Source organism: Bubalus bubalis, chromosome 8, assembly GCF_019923935.1.
Source record: "Bubalus bubalis isolate 160015118507 breed Murrah chromosome 8, NDDB_SH_1, whole genome shotgun sequence".
Lineage (NCBI taxonomy): Eukaryota > Metazoa > Chordata > Mammalia > Artiodactyla > Bovidae > Bubalus > Bubalus bubalis.
Genome location: NC_059164.1, coordinates 56187561 through 56207917, shown reverse-complemented (window position 1 = coordinate 56207917; position 20357 = coordinate 56187561). Strand labels below are relative to the sequence as shown.

The following is a 20357-nucleotide window of genomic DNA, read 5'->3' as shown; positions in this document are numbered from 1 at the left end:
CTCTATTTTTACATGACATAACTTTAGTTTTAAAAAGGAGACTGGCTGCTGTGTACAGAAGTGGCTGCAGCAGGGGGAGGCCAGAAAGGCAGAAGCAGGTGACCTCTTAGGAAACTACTCAGAAATCAGGCACTAGATGTATGGCAAAAACCACCACAATGTCCAAGAGTAATTAGCCTCCAATTAAAATAAATTAAAAAAAGGAATCAGGCACTGGATGTATGGCAAAAACCACCACAATGTCCAAGAGTAATTAGCCTCCAATTAAAATAAATTAAAAAAAGAAATCAGGCACTGGATGTATGGCAAAAACCACCACAATGTCCAAAAGTAATTAGCCTCCAATTAAATAAATTTAAAAAAGAAATCAGGTACCACTGGATATATGGCAAAACCACCACAATGTCCTAAAGTAATTAGCCTCCAATTAAAATAAATAAATTTAAAAAAGAAATCAGGCACTGGATGTATGGCAGAACTCACCGCAATGTCCTAAAGTAATTAGCCTCCAATTAAAATAAATAAATTAAAAAGAGAAATCAGGCACTGGATGTATGGCAAAACCCACCATAATATCCTAAAGTAATTAGCCTCCTATTAAAATAAATAAATTAAAAAAAGAAATCAGGCACTGGATGTATGGCAAAACCACCACAATGTCCTAAAGTAATTAGCCTCCAATTAAAATAAATAAATTTAAAAAAGAAATCAGGCACTGGATGTATGGCAAAAACCACCATAATATCCTAAAGTAATTAGCCTCCAATTAAAATAAATTAAAATTTAAAAAGAGATCAGGCAGTAGATGGCGCTATCAGAAGGGAGATGAGCAAGGCTCAGATGCTGGGTAATTTGGAAAGTACCTAGAGCCACACAACTTTCTGATGGATCTGATGTGAAGTATGATAACATTCTCTCTCAGTGGGTAAAGAATCCACCTGCAGTGCAGGAGACACAGGTGGGTTCAATCCCTGGTGGAGGAAAATGACAACCCATTCCAGTATTCTTGAAAAATCCCAAGGACAGAGGAGCCTGGAGGGCCACAGTCCCTGAGGTCACAGTCAGATACAGCTGAGCGACTAAGCACACACATGATAATATTGGGGCTTCCCAGGTGGCACTCGTGGTAAAGAACGCTCCTGTCAGTGCAGGAGTCATAGGAGATGCAAGTTTGACCCCTGGGTGGGGAAGATCCCTTGGAGGAGAGCATGGCAACCTATTTCAGTACTCATGCCTGGAGAATCCCATGGACAGAAGAGCCTGGCAGGCTATAGTACATAGGATCACAAAGAGTCAGATACGACTGAAGCGACTTAGCGTAGCACACAGCACATAAGAATACTGTCATTATCGTTAAGGCTTAGAAATACCATTATTTGTGCACTCTATTTTATAGCTTTTTCACCATGTTTAAAATGTTTTAAATAAGCTTATTTTTAATCAAAAATATTTTGTTTTAAAAACAATTACTGAGGAAACAGTAGTTCAAAGAGGCTTATCATCTTTGAAAGAATGGGATAATATGTTCAATAATGTTCCGGGGTTATGATTTACAGAATAAAGGCCCATTATCTCATCTGAAATCTTTGCTGCTAGATGTTTCAGAACTCAGAATTTTTCTGACTTCAGAAAGGTAACATAGCACATATAGTATATTACACCATCCTCAGGCAGGGTCTGAAGACGTTTCCTTTAATCAAATGTGTTAATATTTCTGTAGTAAAGTATATGAGTAGTCAAACTAAGTGAGATAAAGATCATAAATGGTCTTAGATTGGGTTAGGTATATTAACTGAATTTTGGAGTCAAACTTATAAACACATCTTTTGGTATTCAGAATCATTTAGAGTTTGGTAAGGTCCAAAAGGAATTTTAATTCACTGTGGCACATATGTCTTGAGTGCCCCAATCATCAGGACCTTCTACACTGGCAATTAAAGCAGGAAATCAACAACATGAATAGAAGGTGGGGATATGCCAGGCAGCAGGAATAAGAGAAAGACACGAGGTTGTCAGAAGTGGGCTGTGTTCAGGAAAAAAACAGCCCAGTTGGATTTGTTCTGTTTGACAGAGTCTAAGATTGCATATTCTAATAAAGTAGGCAGCTGCTGTTTGAAAGGCTGTGTTTAGTAACTCTCCCTTAATCACTATCAGCATGCTGCTTTTTATTAGCGGGCTGTGTGTGTGTGTGTGTGTGTGTGTGTGTATAATATTTCTAAGGTTAGGAACACTGGTAAGACTTCACAGAATTTACCTCTCTGGGTAGTAAGTAGTTGACAAGGCTCTCTGTATCATTAATGCAGCAAGGATGACTAAGAACATTCCTGTGGTTTGGGCCCATGCCATTCAGCAGGAAGCAAAACATTAAGACTTTCTGAGCAATGAACTCAGCAGCCTCTTCCACAGGAGGCCACAGGGTCCACCACGGAAGCAACCAACTCTGTGGACCTTTGATTCAGACTTGACAAGAACATACCCACACTGGTGTAATCTGCTGAATGGAGTGCAGTTTGTTAAGAGAGCTGTATGAATTTTTTAGCCTTGCAAAATGAAAATGCCATTAAACCCCTAGTGTGATTGAACAGAATAAGCTGAGGGTCGTTTCGATGCTTAGAGACTGCAGGTAGGACAAGCCATTCTTGGAAGACAATTTGGGTGGGATCTGCTCTTATGGATTCACTGACAGTGTGGGCTTGTTACCTAAAAAAGGAAGGGGCTACATTACATCTTCACAATTGGCACATTTTTCCATCAGGACTGTGGCAAAGGGCTGGCCCCTGACATAATGGATATGCCAGGGGTGGGAGGGGGGATTCTTGGGGGCATAGGTCTGTGGCTGACAGCAAGGGGCTGGGGCCTTGATAACCGTTGGGGAGGGGTTCTCACTCCAGACATGGCTGCCTTCCACAAATGCTCTCTCCCTTCCCACAGCAGGGGGAATGTTTTACAACCGAAGGCTCTTGGGTTCTGCAAGGAGATCCAACCAGTCCCTCCTAAAGGAAATCAGTCCTGAATATTCATTGGAAGGACTGCTGTTAAAGCTGAAACTCCAATAGTTTGGCCACCTGATGGGAAGAACTTACTCATTAGAAAAGACCCTGATGCTCAGAAAGATTGAAGGTGGGAGAAGAAGGGGACGACAGAGGATGAGATGTTTGGATGTATCACTGACTCAACGGACATGAGTTTGAGTAAATTCTGGGCACTGGTGATGGACAGGGAGGCCTGGCATGCTGCAATCCATGGGGTCACAAGGAGTCAGACACGACTGAGTGACTGAGCTGAACTGAACTGCTCTTTGGCTGCTGGGATTTCCACATTCTCAATGACACCCACTGATCGCCCCACTGGTGCTCAGGGAGAACAGCACAGCGGCACCCTTCTACTGTGGATGGGTACAGCATGGACCTACTGTGTTTCAGATACTGTGCTGGGCTTGACACTGGCCTCACACCGCTTATAAGGCTACAAGGAAAAAATATACCTAGCTTTGGAGTCAGAAAAATCTGGGTTTGAGTTTATGCTTTTTCAGTACCTTGCTACGGGATCTGTGGCAAAGGCTTTTAACCTCTTGTCAAAACTTGTGAAAAGAGGGGTAAGAATATGTACCTTGGACACAGAGAAATGAGAACCACAGCATACTGTTGGTGGGAATGTAAATTGGTTCAGTCACCTTAGACAATAGGATGGAAGTTCCTCAAAAAACTAAAAACAGAATTACCATGTAATCCAGCAATCCTATTCCTGGTTATACAGCGAAAAAAAATGAAAATACTAATTCAAAAAGATACACGCACCTCAATGTTCATAGCAGCATTCTGTACAACAGCCAAGATATGCAAACAACCTAAGTGTCCATCCACAGATAAATGGATAGAGAAGATAGAGGTGATGTATATAATTGCGTATATATACACACACAATGGAATATTACTCAGCCATAGAAAAGAATTAAATTGTATTATTTGCAACAATGTAGATGAACCTAGAGGGTATTATACTTAGTGAAATAAGTCAAAGAAAGATAAACACTCTTTGTTATCACTTACATGTGAAATCCAAAAATAAATGCAAATAACAAAACAAAAATGAATACATACCTTGTAGCTTTGACATGGTGATCAAATAAGATAATGTAGATAACTTTCTCCCACTGAAGATAAACACTGAAGGTCTCATAGCTAGAGTGGTTAGGGGAGCTGGAATTCCAGTTTCTCTAACTCAAGGGCCTAAGGTGTTGACATGCTGCATTCAGAGCTATTTTGGAGGGATCACTCGGGCTGGCTGGGCTAGGCCAATGGGTCCCCTTCCAGCTTTCATCATAGCAGTCAACATCACAAACTTCACTAACTTACTAGGAGTGTTTCCAGGAACTCGGAGTCCAAAGCAGAAGCAGTGAATACATGGCCTGACTCCAGGTGAACAACTGTGCTGAGCAAGTATCAATACTTGAGAGTAAGCTCTGATCCTTACCACTTCACGCTTCTCCACTTCAAACCAGCGGGAGATTCCAGGTAAACTCTGCACCAAGTAGAGTGATGTTCTTTCCACCCAGAGACTCTATGAAATGCAAAACAAATTAATTTGTTACCAAGTTCCCAAGTTACCTTCTTTCCAGTTACTGAGCAATGACTAATGTTTGCCATTCAATTTTACCAAGTTTTCAGTCTTTGTCAGCTTTTCTTTAGTATTCATTCCAGTCCTTCAGCAATCTCCTTGCACTCAGGAAGCTATCTCAGTAAGACATGCTATTTCATTGTATATAATCTGAAACTTTTTTCTGTGCAGAATACATGATATACTTCAGACAATAATCTTAAAAATGTAAAAACAGGTCATCACATTCTTTCTTTTTTCTCTAAATTTCTAATTTAAAGTTTCTCCACTCCTCAAGGGGGTCTAGCCATTTTTACTTAGAATGGAATATAGTATCGGCTAATCATGAGATTAGACAGAATCCTCAAGAAGGAAAGGGCTTTAGGAATCTCATAGCCTAATCTTTCTGTATTAAAGATGAAAGACATTAGCCCTCCAAAAGGCATGTGTACTGTGCTTAGCCTTGTCTGACTCTTTGTGACCCTATGGGCTGTAGCCCATCAGGCACCTCTGTCCACGGGGATTCTCCAGGCAAGAATACTGAAGTGGGTAGCCTATTTTCCAGGGGATCTTCCTGACCCACGAATCGAACTGGGGTCTCCTGCATTATAGGCAGATTCTTTACCAGCTGAGCTACCAGGGAAGCCCAAGAGGCATGTGACCTGCTCAAAGCTACATTCTCATCACCTGTACTGCCAGCCCCAGGACCCCTGCACTAGAATGTCTGGCTCCCCCATGGCTACAGTTACTGTGCCATCTGCACTGCTGTGATCCAGGAGGATCTGTACTTAGAGCTGGGCCTCCCTCTGACCAGGATGAGCACCCCCATGACACATGAAATCACAGGTGCCTTTGGTAAGAGCTGCTGTTGACAATAGGTCTCTCTTTCGTCAGCAGGCTTCTGCATTTCTGCTTCATGTTTCCTGGTTAAACAAAGTGTATTCCCATGTGTAGTAAACCTGACAAAGTTCCCGAAACTCTGCCATTCAACAACAACAACAACAACAAATCAAAGGATTTCTCTGTGCCGGCCAAGATCTAATGAGATGAATATGGCAGCAGCCCTGTGACAGGTGGCTAGAGCACTCTGCTGGTGATGAGGGGCGAAGCAGATCAAGAAGGGCTCAGGGGGCTTCCCTGGCGTCTCAGTGGAAAAGAATCTGCCTGCCAATGCAGGAGACATAGGTTCGATCCCTGATCCGGGAAGATGCCACATGCTGAGGAGCAACTTATCACGTGTGCGACAACTCTTCAGCCTGTGTTCCAGAGCTGGGGAACCCCAACTACTGAGCCCACATGCTCTAGACTGTGTTCTGCAACAAGAGAAGCCACCACAATGAGAAGCCTGAGCACCACAACTAGAGAGTAGCCCCGCTTGCTGCAATTAGAGAAAAGCCTGAGTGGCAATGAAGACCCAGCATAGATTTTAAAAAAAAGAAGAAGGGCTCAGGGAGAAGAGAGAGGAACAGTCCAGGTGCTGGGGGAAAATAGGAGGAAGCAGGCACACAAGGCATCCTGTGGGAGGAGGATTGTGCTGCATGGAGGAGGCGACACGTGAGCGGAATTTTGAAGAGTGAGTAGGAGTTTGCCAGGCGGAGAGCGGGGGAGGCGGTGCAGGCAGCAGGAAGCAGAGACGCAAGCGGCTTGTGAAAGGGCATGGCAGGAGATGGAGGGAGGGCTCTGTGCTGCCAGAGCTGATAGAGTGGGTGAGTGGGCTGCAGCAGAGATGAGGCTTCTGAAAGGGCAGTTTGGAGACAGATGCTGAGGGCTGTGAGCACAGGAAAAAGGAGCCAGATTTATTATTTTTTTTAAGGAGGGTTGCTACACCATTGATAAATATTGAAAGTGATGGCCAAAAGGAAATGTGGTGCAGCAGAAAAAGCAATGGAGAAGGCATCAGAAGATGTGCATTCTAGTGCAGGGTCTGGGGTATTGAGAATGCCATTCTGAGCAAGTCACCTGCCTGATTCTGGGCGACCTTGGACTTTCTATCTACTGGAAACTTGCAATGAAAACTATATTATACACTAATGATCTTTAACCAGTTTTGGAAGGCAGAAAGAAAAATTATCCAGAGGGATTAGAAAATGGTCATGGACCTTTTCAGTAACGTCATAGCGTTATTTTCCAGTGGTTTCCTGGCCTTGAGGTTTAACCCATCAATGTCCTTGACCAAAGGACTGCTTTGCTCGGTCTCATCGTAACACTGCAAAACTACCCAGCTTTCCCTCTGATCACTTGGCTGTGAGTGATTCTGGAGTTACTGTGAGGAGCACCAGGGACTGAAACTTAGGCAGGAATGACAAGCGAGTTCTCATCAATCACAGCTGATAGTATTAGAAGAACATTTCCCAGCTTCCCTGATAGCTCACTTGGTAAATGCAATGCAGGAGACCCCGGTTCGATTCCGGGGTCAGGAAGATCCCCTGGAGAAGGGATAGGCTACCCACCCCAGTATTTTGGGGTTTTCCTGGTGGCTCAGCTGGTAAAGAATCCGCCTGCAATGTGGGACACCTGGGTTCAATCCCTGGGTTGGGAAGATCCCCTGGAGAAGGGAAAGACTACCCATTCTAGTATTCTGGCCTGGAGAATTCCATGGACTGTATAGTCCATGGGGTCGCAAAGAGTCGGACATGCTGAGTGACTTTCACTTCACTGCAATGAAAGAAGCTAAGCCCAGTCATCCAGGATCCTACATTTATTTTACATTTTTGTGCTTGGAGGGAGATACTGGGGATCTGTATGGTCTCACTTTGTCACTGTTATCAAGGGAAGGGCAGATTATAATTTATCTGTGGAACAATTTCACCCCTTTCCCCCAGTAGGGCTGTGAGAAACCTTGCTCTTTCTGGCTGAGAGAACTAGCAAGGCTTATCAGAACTGAGGATGGAAAACTCAACCCATGCAAAGAATCTATGGTTGGTCCTCTCAGATGTCTGAGTTACACATCATTCTATCGAGAAAAAGCAGCAAAAGATAGCACAGTCTCTCTCACTGGGCCAGGAGCCTCCCCAGTGGTTCTATCTCAGAATCACCTGTTCCTTCAGTATCCTTTACTCATGCCAGTCTCCCGTATCTGAGAATAAATACCTGAGGTTCCCACAGTTGGTTCAACATGAATGAATGGAGGACTGAGCTGAACCCTGAGATCTCAAAAACTGGACAGACGACCACTGCCATTAGAGTCATCATAAACTTCAGGGCCTCCTCTGTGACCCAAGGAGTCAGAATTCCCAGGCCAAGAAATCTGCTTGGTTAGAAAACAACTCATGTCACCCTGATAAGTGGTAGAGTTTAAGAATAATTAGACCACCTTCTAGTTGTATCACCTGACTCTGTCTTGAGTAAATACTTAACAAGCATCTTGATAAAAAAAAGCTATTTGAGGAAACCATGTACCATAAGAATTGCTCAGTACCTTGAATTCATTCTCTTTATCTTTCGTGCCTTTGTGAAATGGTCTGTCGTAGCGGAATTTCCAGATGTGATTCACTTTATAGAAACTTTTGATGTTGTCTGGAACACCTTCTCTCTGAAGGACCTCCTGGCTTTCTGGGATGGGAGTCACGGCGTATATCTGCAAATCTAGGATTCAAGAGTCAAGGAGGGAACCTGATTTGGCAGACTCCCTGGGGCATCTGGCTTGACCTGAGCTATGGCAGAAAGAAAGGGATGGTGAATAAGCGAGTGTTTCTACTGGGGTAAAATCAAAACTGCCAAGAAGGTACCAGGAACTCAGTTCATAGCAAATCACTTCTCAAACTACTCACTTCTCAAAGCCTTAAATAAATCACTTCTCAAAGCCTTAAACTAGCTTCACATAGGTCATTTTGACAAAGTACCAGTTTGAAATTTCTATTTCCTGTGAATTCATTTATCATAGATTTTTTTTGGGGAGTGGGGGTAGGTTTGAATGGCTTGGATCCTAGGTACTAAGGATTGTATTCATTTTAACCCTTGTTTATGAGGCTCTGATCTTTAGTGCATGTATGGTCCTTTTAAAATGTGTTTGTAAAATAATGTATAAATACCTATACAACCAAAGACAGCAACCAGTACTGATAGTAACTCATATGTTCCCTGTCTCTAGCCTTCGCACATTTGAGGTATCCACTCTCCCAAACCTTGTATTGCATAAGCAGAGTGTTTAGTTATAGTTGGTATTTTTGAAAACTACATTAAAGGGGTATTATATTTACTTATAAATTTACCATCTTTTCTTCTCATTCAAAGAAAGATAGCAAAATCTTTTCCCTTAAGTAATTGCTTGCTTCTGGTACATTTAAGTTTCTACATTGGAATGGTATCCATAATTTTCAGGGGGGAATTTCTGATCTTCTTAAAATTGTCAATTTCAGGAAGAAAGAACAATTCATAAAGGAGTGCTGGAGTGAAGTTCCTTTGTCTCTAATGCCTGTGTAATTTCAGTTGAGTTGTTTATGTTTGTACAATGGGAGTGTCAATTACACGACAATTGTTAAATGCTGTCCGGAATGCCATGGCTAAGAGTCCCTGAAAGATACAGGGCTACCTCTTCTTCTTCCCTTCCATCCAGAATAAAAATATCAAGGGAAAACTGAGTAAGTGATATATGTCAATAAACATAATGCTATCATTTCCTTGAACTGAAGTAGTTTCTACAGGGTGTGTGTATGCGTGTGCGCACACGGGCACACTCAGTTGCATCTGACTCTTTGAGACCCCATGGACTGTAACCCAATAGGCTCCTCGGTCCATGGAATTCCCTGGGCAAGAATACTTGAGTGGGTTGCCATTTCCTTCTCCAGGGGATCTTCCCGATTCAGGAATTGAACCCACATCTCATGCAGTGGCAGGTGGATTCTTTACCAATGAGCCACCTGGGAAGCCCATTTCTACAGGGGATGCCAGAGGAAAATTATTCTGGGGGAAATCCCTAAAAAGGAACTTTAAAAGCAGGGTTGAGATATAGAAAAGCTGCAACTAAAAGGAAAAAAAAAATTCTCTTAACAGAATCCTTAAGGGATTTCTTTTCATTATGTCTCATGACATTATGAGAATATCTAGCATAATTCTGTTTGGAAGGAGCTAGGCTAAAATTAAGATGATGAGAAAGAAGGAGAATGAGAACAGGGCTACTGACAAGGGGCCAGTGCTTGAAGCACCTGAACAGAAACACTCTGCAGCCAAAGGCCAGCGGGACCTAGTCAGAATCTGGCCTTTCTAGGTGTGGATACACTGAGCTTCTGCCTGGAAGATGGTCTCATCGGGTTGGTTGGCATGCTGCATGGCGATGGCGTGGGGGAACTCGTTCAGCATTCTCTGCTGGAAGGCCTCCAGTCTTTCGTAGTCATGCCCTCGACACACAAACTCTTTATTCTGGAGGTAAAATCAGAAAAAGAAACGTTAGGACGGTGTAATTGAGTGCAGTCACTACAGAGAGAAGCCAAAATATGCAACACTGGCAGTAACTAAGCACAGACCCAACATCAATAGAATATAACCAAAAAAACCACACCGGAACAGTCGAGAATTTGTACGAATATTAAAAATAGAGGGCAAAGGTCAGAAGCATCACTCTCTATTGCTTCTAGTAAGTTCCACAGCATGCCTCACTCTTCCAGGTTCACCTGCATGAGGTGCAAAGGGGTGTCTGATTCTCAGAGCACCAAAGTACAAAACAAAGCAATCGTGTTCCCTCCAAATGTTAGTGAACACATGTTACAGAGTATTTTAAAAACTCTATAACAAAGTTAAGTGGGCAAATTCTCAATTTGGAAGAAAGCAAAGTAAGCACAATCCCTAAAAATACATTTTATGCATCCTTTCTATAAAGGTCACAGAGATCGGTCTTAACCCTTTCACTCCTCGATCCTTCCATGGAGAGGAAGGCCAAGCCGCCTGCACGCCAGCTCTCAGCAGGGCTGCTGCCGCAAGCATCCCTGCCACCCCTGACTCCGCTCAGCGTCCTGTAGCCAGGACCTCTGTTAACTGACTAAAGCCAAGATTGGGGACTTTTAAGGTCTTGCTAAATGTTGGACAAATTTTTGTCTGTTTCTGGTTTGTTTTTACAATACATGTAAATATTCTGTTAGTTAGGACTCTCTCATTCAGGTAAAAAAGGTGAAGGTTATCCTTGATGGAGGCCACAGAGCTGGCAGAATGGGAACCTTCTCAACAAGTACCTTCACGATCTGGTTATCGATGTGGAACAACTGTTCCTGACAGTTTAAAATGAAAGTATTAGTCACTCAGTCATGTCCTACTCTATGCGACCCCATGGACTGTAGCCCGCCAGCCTCCTGTATTCTCACCTGGAATTCTTCAGGTGAGACTACAGAAATGGGTTGCCATTCCCTTCCCAGGGGGTATTCCTGGCCCAGGGATCGAACCCAAATCCAGTGCAGGCGGATTCTTGACTGCCATGAGCCACCAGGGAAGTTTAATGATTGTCTAATGACAATGAAATTATAATTGTTAAGCACAGCCAGCACATACCTTATTTAACCCAAAGAAACTTGAGAGGCTGTCCCCCACCCCCATTTTGTAGCTGGGAACTGAGGATCAAGATCATTACATACTTGTCCACATGTATGAGATTTAAGCTCAGGTCTGGGTCCAAGGCCTTAGCTCCCACTGTTCTGAACGTGGCCTGGTACATAGAAAAACTCCTAAGAGCTACAGAGACCAAGAAAGATTGTGGGATAAGATGCCCTGAAGATCTTTAAGGAGTAAAGTGCTTCGTGGTCTGGGGAGTTAAGGCCCAATGATCTCAGCAGTTCTCAGCTCTGGGAGGTTTCTGTGCTTGCACCAAATGCACGGAGGAAGCACTCTGGGCCAGAGTGAGGAAGTTAGAAACCACTCTGGGAAAGGGGCTCAGGGTTGCAGCTGAGAAAAAGCAGCTGCAGGCAGAGGAACCAAGCAGCAGAACTGAGCTCTGAGAACCTGCCACAATGCCCCACGAGTCACTCAATAAACCAATAAACCCCTGAAAAACACAAGCTTAAGACAGACTCCTTAGGAATCAGGATTGCCCTCCCCACAAACAATCCTATATTTAAAATTTCTTGATTGAAGTCATACCTTCTGATGCTTTGTTATTTTATTTTGCTCAAAATATATTCAACAAGGACCTACTGTATAGCAAAGGGAACTCTACTCACTACTCTGTAATAACCTATATGGGAAGAAAATCTAAAAAAGAATAGATACATGTATCAGTTCAGTTCATTTGCTCAGTCATGTCAACTCTTTGCGACCCCATGGACTGCAGCATGCCAGGCCTCCCTGTCCATCACCAACTCCCGGAGTTTACTCAAACTCATGTCCATTGAGTCGGTGATGCCATCCAACATCTCATCCTCTGTCGTCTCCTTCTCCTCTCGCCTTCAATCTTACCCATTTCAGGGTCTTTTCAAAAGAGTCAGCTCTTTACATCAGGCGGCCAAAGTATTAGAGTTTTAGCTTCAACATCAGTCCTTCCAATGAACACCCAGGACTGATCTCCTTTAGGATGGACTGGTTTGATCTCCTTGCAGTCCAAGAGACTCTCAAGAGTCTTCTCCAACACCACAGTTCAAAAGCATCAATTCTTTGGTGCTCAGCTTTCTTTATAGTCCAACTCGGAGAAAGACTGGCCAAAGAGGCCTTGTGATTGCCAGCCTCATCCATACATGACTACTGGAAAACCATAGCTTTGACTAGACGGATTGTTGGCAAAGTAACGTCTCTGCTTTTTAATATGCTGTCTAGGTTAGCCATAGCTTTTCTTCCAAGGAGCAAGCACCTTTTAATTTCATGGCTGCAGTCACCATCTGCAGTGATTTTGGAGCCCCCCAAAATAAAGTCTGTCACTGTTTCCATTGTTTCCCCATCTATTTGCCATGAAATGATGGGACCAGATGCCATGATCTTTGTTTTCTGAATGCTGAGTTTTAAGTCAACCTTTTTACTCCCTTGTTTCACTTTCATCAAGAGGTTCTTTAGTTCTTTGCTTTCTGCCATAGGGTGGTGTCATCTGCATATCTGAGGTTATTGATATTTCTCCCAGCAATCTTGATTCCAGCTTCTCCTTCATCCAGCCCAGCATTTCTCATGATGTACTCTGCATATAAGTTAAATAAGCAGGGTGACAATATACAGCCTTGATGTACTCCTTTTCCTATTTGGAACCAGTCTGTTGTTCCCTGTCTAGTTCTAACTGTTGCTTCCTGACCTGCATGCAGATTTCTCAAGAGGCAGGTCAGGTTGTCTGGTATTCCTATCTCTTTCAGAATTTTCCACAGTTTGTTGTGATCCACACAAAGGCTTTGGCATAGTCAATAAAGCAGAAGTAGATGTTTTTCTGCTGTCAATGGGGTCGCACAGAGTTGGACATGACTGAAGTGACTTAGCAGCAGATGTTTTTCTAGAACTCTTGTGCTTTTTTGATGATCCAGCAGATGTTGGCAATTTGATCTCTGCTTCCTCTGCCTTTTCTAAATCCAGCTTGAACATCTGGATGTTCACGGTTCACATACTGTTGAAGCCTGGCTTGGAGAATTTTGAACATTACTTTACTAGCGTGTGAGATGAGTGCAATTGTGCCGTAGTTTGAGCATTCTTTGGCATTGCCTTTCTTTGGGATTGGAATGAAAACTGACGTTTTCCCGTCCTGTGGCCACCACTGAGTTTTCCATATTTGCTGGCATATTGAGTGCAGCACTTTCACAGTATCATCTTTCAGGATTTGAAACAGCTCAACTGGAATTCCATCACCTCCACTAGTTTTGTTTGTAGTGATGCTTCTTAACGCCCACTTGACTTTGCATTCCAGGATGTCTGGCTATAGGTGAGTGATCACATCATTGTGATTATCTGGCTTGTGTAGATCTTTTTTGCATAGTTCTTCAGTGTATTCTTGCCACCTCTTCTTAATATCTTCTGTTTCAGTTAGGCCCATACCATTTCTTTCCTTTATTGAGCCCATCTTTGCATGAAATATTCCCTTGGTATCTCTAATTTTCTTGAAGAGATCTCTGCTGCTGCTGCTGCTAAGTCGCTTCAGTCATGTCTGACTCTGTGTGACCCCATAGACGGGCAGCCCACCAGGCTCCGCCGTCCCTGGGATTCTCCAGGCAAGAACACTGGAGTGGGTTGCCATTTCCTTCTCCAATGCATGAAAGTAAAAAGTAAAAGTAAAGTCACTCAGTCGTGTCTGACTCTTAGCGACCCCATGGACTGCAGCCTACCAGGCTCCTCTGTCCATGGGATTTTCCAGGCAAGAATACTGGAGTTGTGTAAAGAGATCTCTAGTCTTTCCCATTCCATTGTTTTCCTCTATTTCTTTGCACTGATCACTGAGGAAGGCTTTCTTATCTCTCCTTGCTATTCTCTGAAACTCTGCATTCAAATGGGTATATCTTTCCTTTTCTCCTTTGCCTTTCACGTCTCTTCTTTTCTCAGCTATTTGTAAGGCCTCCTCAGACAGCCATCTTGCCTTTTTGCATTTCTTTTTCTTGGGGATGGTCTTGATCACTGCCTCCTGTACAATGTCATGAACCTCTGTCCATAGTTCTTCAAGCACTCTGTCTATCAGATCTAATCCCTTGAATCTATTTCTCATTTCCATTGTATAACCGTAAGGGATTTGATTTAGGTCATACCTGAATGGTCTAGTGGTTTTTCCTTACTTTCTTCAATTTAAGTCTGAATTTGGCAATAAGGAGTTCATGATCTGAGCCACAGATACATGTATACATGTAACTGAGTTGCTTTGCTGTATACCTGACACTAACACAACATTGTAAATCAACTATACTCAATATAAAATAAAAAAATTTAAATATAAATTTCCTTGATAAAATAATACATATCTTCTTGCATATTACTGAAGTCCCCAAATAAGTATCTGAAAACTGAAACAGTTCTAAAGCAATGCTTATATGTCACAACAGTTTGTAAAATTAGGGGAATGCCTCTAAGTGTAAGGTCATTCAAAGGTAGTAAGAAATCATTTTGGAATAAACATAAATTTGGGGACTAATATTTGAGTTATGGAGAAATAAAAAGGAGATAAGCTTTCTTTCCATCAATTATTTTTTAAAACCATAGTTTTGAGATATAGTTCACAAGCCATAAAATTTACCCTTTTATAGTATGCAATTCAGTTGTTTTTGGTATATTCACAGAGTTGTGCAACTATCAGCATTATATAATTTTCATTACTGCAAAAAGAAATTTGTACCCATTAGCAGTCACTCCCCAGCTCCCCCTCCCCTTGGCACCTGGCTAATCTACTTTCGGTTTCCATGGATTTACCTATTCTGGACATTTCATATAAATGGAATTGCATAACATGTGGCTGTTTGTAACTGGCTTCTTTCACTTAACATAATATTATCAAGGTTCACTCATTTTGTAGCATTATCAGTACTTCATTCCTTTCTTATTGCTGAATATTCTATTGTATAGCTATGCCATATTTTGTGTATCCATTCATCAGTGGATGGACATTTGGACTGTTTCTACTTTTAGGCAATTGTGCATAATGCTGCTGTGCACACTCATGTACATGTCTTTGTGTGGCTCTGGATGCTGGGAAAGATTGAGGGCAAGAGAAGGGGGCAACAGACAATGAGATGGTTGTATGACATCACTGACTCAACAGACATGGGTTTGAACAAACTTCAGGAGTTGTTGAAGGACAGGGAAGCATAGTATGCTACAGTCCATGGGGTCACAAACAGTTGGACAGGACTTGGTGACTGAACAACAATTTGTTAATAGTTAATTTTTAAAATTGTCTTTCTTTAAAAAGGAAATATATACCTATGGGATAAAAAATTCCCAAATAGTATAAGCATACAATAAAAAGTAAATATCTTTCCCATTCTTGACCTCAGTCATCCTCCTCAGACAAATCACTATTCAAAGATATTTTATGCATTTAAACACTGTCAATAAAGAACTCATTTTCCATGAGGGTAAAAAAAGCTACCTCAATAACACAAACATATCAATTTATTTGAGCTTCAAAAATTCTCTGGAAATTGATCACACAGTGAAAGGAAATTTTTAAAGTTGATATTTGTTTTTAAATCAAAGAACAGACTAGATAGAACCTGATCTCTTAAAAAGTCTAGTCCTGTGATTCCAAAGGGTGCAGTGCCATTTAGAAACCAACAGAGGGTGACGCTTCTCTTTCATTTAGAAGGAAATGCCATTTATTTCTAGAAAAGCTGTTTTCAAAAGGAAGATGATATATTTATTGGTCTATTCCAATTGATATATTAACAAAATTCATTTTATTAGCTGATACATCTCCTAATTTGCCAAATTTCCTTTAAAATTACGGCTCCTAAACTACTTCTGACTTTTAAAAATCTTCACACTTTTAATTACCACTAATCACACATACATGATAGAGTTCTAGGGTACTTTATAATACACTTGTTAGCTGAATTCAGAATTTGATAAGGGCTACAATACAACTTTTATGGGCTGCTTTCTCTATTAAAAATATTAAAAATCATACTGTATGACTCATTTGGTATAAAGACAAATAATATCAATAATAACCTAATGTACAATATACACCATTAAATAACAATCTAGTGTAGAGTATACACTATGGGATTCCCTGATGGCTCAACAGATAAAGAATCTGTCTGCAATGCAGGAGATGCAGGAGACGCAGGTTCAATCCCTGGGTTGAGAAGATCTCCTGGAGGAGGAAATGGCAACCTACTCCAGTATTCTTGTCTGAAAAATTCCATGGACAGAGGAGCCTGGCAGGCTACAGTCCAGATTAGATAGAACTGTCCATGGGGTCGCAAACAATCGGGCATGATAGTGTGCACTCATACCCATAATATACACTATAATATGTATTTTAACATTTTCTTTAAGCTGAAAGCTCACTGCTTTCTTCTGATTTTTAAAAGAAAACAGTTTTATGAACCATCTAAGAATATTATGGCCCCTAAGCACTGTATCTACTGTGCATAATGGATCAGGTAGCCCATTCCATTCTGTTTTATGGAATAAAACAGAATCATTGCATTATTTTGAACCAAGAGAGGAAGGGGTGGTCTGCAGCATGAGAATCATGTCTGGGCCCTACTGTGGGGTCTCCAGCCCTCTGCGCTGCTCACAGCTCCAGAATGTCCCTCCTTCTCCTCAGAACTTGCACCCAGACCCTGCACTCTGCAGGAGGTGGCTGATGACAGCCCAGGACCAGTGTGTCCACTTTCAAGACACAGTCTTTCAAATTCAGCAAGTGTTCTGAATTTGCCAGTAGTTTCGATTTGGAATCAAGCTTTTCTCTGTCTGCAGGAAGGTCCATCTGCAGAGCCGACAATGTATGTGGATCCTCCTTAACTCAGCAAAGAGATTTTATACCTAGGTCTGTAGTACCCAAATACATGGTTATTTCAATCAGTTAGATGACTGATTTGTTATTTGAGCATTTGTTTTATGCAATACTAAGTGAATCTTTGCCTATGGTGTTTAGGTATTTTATACATACATACACACACACATACACACACATGTATCTTCATTCTGAAAGGCAGATACATTAACGATTATTAAAGAAGCAATGAAGTCAAATGTTTCTCCTCTCTGTCCTCCTTCAAGTACCCCCATCCTGTATCTATTCATAGGTACCAACAGCTGCTACTGCTGCTAAATCACTTCAGTCCTATCTGACTCTGTGTGACCCCATAGACGGCAGCCCATCAGGCTCCCGCGTCCCTGGGATTCTCCAGGCAAGAACACTGGAGTGGGTTGCCATTTCCTTCTCCAATGCATGGAAGTGAAAAGTGAAAGTGAAATCGCTCAGTCGTGTCCGACCCTCAGCAATCCCATGGACTGCAGCCTTCCAGGCTCCTCTGTCCATGGGATTTTCCAGGCAAAAGTACTGGAGTGGGGTGCCATTGCCTTCTCCGACCAACAGCTAAAGGAAGATATTTAAGATTTAAAGTTTGTAATGAATTCACTCAATGTTACAAATTATTCCTGTCACTCCTCCTTAGTTGATGGAAAAGGTGCATTCTCGTCCTTACCAATGCTTTTGAAAGTGAAAGTGAAGTCGCTCAGTGTGTCCGACTCTTTGCGACCCCATGGACTGTAGCCTCCCAGGCTCCTCTGTCCATGGGATTTTCCAGGCAATAGTCCTGGAACGGATTGCCATTTCCTTCTCCAGGGGATTTTCCCAACCCAGGGATCAAACCCGGGTCTCCCACATTGTAGGCAGACGCTTTACCGTCTGAGCCACCACACTAATTTTAGGTGAGTATAAATGAGATGTTACAAACTGAAATGTTACGTAAGTTATTTCAGCACATAAGAGACCTGGCCGAATGCGAACAATGGTAAGAATGGAGTCAAATATTTTATTATCTGGTAGGTACCTTGGAAAGTCTCGAAAATTTCCCTTTGTAGAAATAGTTTCTACTAGCAATAAGTTGAATCTCTTTGTTGGGTGGCATTTATCTTGTCAAAGTCAGCTAGGACAAACAATGGTCCTCTGGAGCCTGGAGGCAGAGTTTCCACAAGATGTGAAACTATCGTGTTTTCTGCGGTCTGCAACTCCCAGGCCCTATAGCACCCGCCATTTTTCTCTAAGACTCACTCTATGGAAATTGCAGGCTGAACAGAAGAAATGCTACCAATTATACAAGGGAAACAACTGTAATTGCCAAAGATTGCTCCTAGAATATAATAAGCTTTGAAATGTAGGAAGAAAATTCAACTGATTGTTTGAAATCTTGGGAAATTATTCAGAACAAGGCATTCTATATGAGTATGATGTTTGCAAACTAAAAAGAGAATCTCATGATGTTATTACCTGCCTTAAAAGGAAAATATATCATTCATATCTTAGTTTGCTTGATTGCGATATCTATATTGGAAGCATGAAAGCAAATCAAGTAGTATATTACTTACTCTCAAGAAAAATGGAAACTTTTTCCCATAAAATCCAACTCTGAAGAACTCTGGTTCAAGACGTTGCTGGTCCATAATTTTGTCATACAAAGAGGCCTCCATCATCTAGCAAAGAACAGGGGGCGTTTTAATCATTTTATCTCATCTTTTAGCTCCACCACTTTATAGAAGAGGCTATTTCTTCTATTAAAATAAAGAGAATGTCACTTTAGTTCCATTTGCAGAAAAGAAGGTTGACTCCTTTTCTATGCTTTAAGGCAGAGATCAGCAAACTTACTCTGTAAATGGCCAGACAATAAATATTTCAGACCTTACAAGTCACCTAGTCCCTGTCATAACTACTCAATTCTTTGAGGTCCATAGGCTTCAGTTTCCTGACCTCTGCTTTAAAGGATCGAGTATATTACTACATGTTCTCACCAGAGGAAATGATTTCTATGCACATAGTCTATCAAAATATTTTCTTCACAATAAAAATTAACATGAACTCTTAAAGGCAAAATCTTTCTGGAGAATTCTTGTACTCACCTAAGCATTCAGTTCTCCTAGGTCATGGTAATTCAGGACATCTGGAAGATGTAACCTTGTACAGGTTGAACGGGGATAAACCAACAAACCAAACGGGGCCCATAGTGCAAGTGTTGTGGGGGCTGAAGGCTGTTAAGTGTCTTTGATGAGGTTGGAAGCATGAAGTACATAAAGATTATGGTTTTCCATTCATGGTATTATCATCCCCAGGGTTTCCAGAGAAAGACTAATATTGCAATTGAAAATATCTCCCCTTTCTCCGCCCCCAGTAACAGCACCCAAAAGAGCACTTGGCATGAAGTGCAAAGCTTTGAGTTTATAAAAATCTTAGTGACTATGGCACCCAAGGGCCCTCACAGGTAAACACTGTAACCTCGCTTCTGTTCCGGGGACAGGATGCAAAGAGAAGCACAGGGACATTTTTATATGAAACTGCAGTGCCTGCCAAAGCCAGCATGATGGGCTGAAGTTAAAACAAGGCTTTTCCTCCTTGGTTTTCCTGTTAGGAGAAATATCGATGAACTCCTGACATGAAATAGTACACTCAAAGTACAGGGCTGGCTCCTGCCAGAGGAAGAAGTTATTTGTGGTATAAGGGATACTGGGTTGTTAAAGGTTTATGAGTATTATCTCTTATATTACTACCTTGGAATGAAAAGGCAATATCATAATTTTTAAAAATATATATGTATGTACATATGTATATATAATCTGATGATCCTGTTTTAGAAGCCCTGAAGAGCTTAAATGTAACAAGATGATACAAAATGTTTGACCTGACAAGAATAAGGATGTGGAGTACCAGAGGGACTTGCTTGAACCTTCAAGAAGAGAAGGTACTGAATTGGCCAAAGTTCATTTGAGTTTTTCTATGATGCTTCGCAAGAACCCAAGCGAACTTTTTGGCTACCTCAATATAAAAGATTTGGATTAGGGACACAGAATATTAAACTCCTTGAGCTCTTGGGTACTAAGACCTTGGTTTCAGTTTTAGCAAATAAAAACATTTCTGAAGCTAAAAAGATTTGATACCTTCAGAAGTTAACCCCCAAATCTTTCAAAATGCGTCAGCTAGCCATTTCTCCTATTTTACTGCATGATTATGGGACTAAGGATGGAATATTACTGAGCTTTGTGTGTGAGTGACAAGCTCTTCCAACAAAAAGTATTAATCCTGGGTTAAATGTTATATTTCAGATGTAGTGTTTAGAATAGATCAACAGCTTACGTTTTGCATATTAATCAAAAGCATCACACAGGTCAACATGCTATTTCTCTGGATAAATAGAGGAGTATGCTTCAGAGGAAAGGTATCTTTCAAAAGC

The 20357-nt window shown here is 41.6% G+C and overlaps 1 protein-coding gene across 4 annotated transcripts in view; it reads right to left on the bottom strand.

Moving 5' to 3' along the window:
• Window positions 1–20357, bottom strand: part of DOCK4 (dedicator of cytokinesis 4) — a 474663-nt gene that overhangs the window by 26490 nt on the left and 427816 nt on the right. For all 4 annotated transcript variants that reach the window (XM_045166403.1, XM_045166401.1, XM_045166404.1 and 1 more), the window contains exons 38-41: window positions 18505–18609; window positions 9813–9954; window positions 8015–8181; window positions 4474–4560 (exon numbers count right to left, since the gene is read on the bottom strand). In XM_045166403.1, the coding sequence (XP_045022338.1) occupies window positions 4474–4560; window positions 8015–8181; window positions 9813–9954; window positions 18505–18609 (501 nt within the window). The remainder of the gene's footprint in view (window positions 1–4473; window positions 4561–8014; window positions 8182–9812; window positions 9955–18504; window positions 18610–20357) is intronic.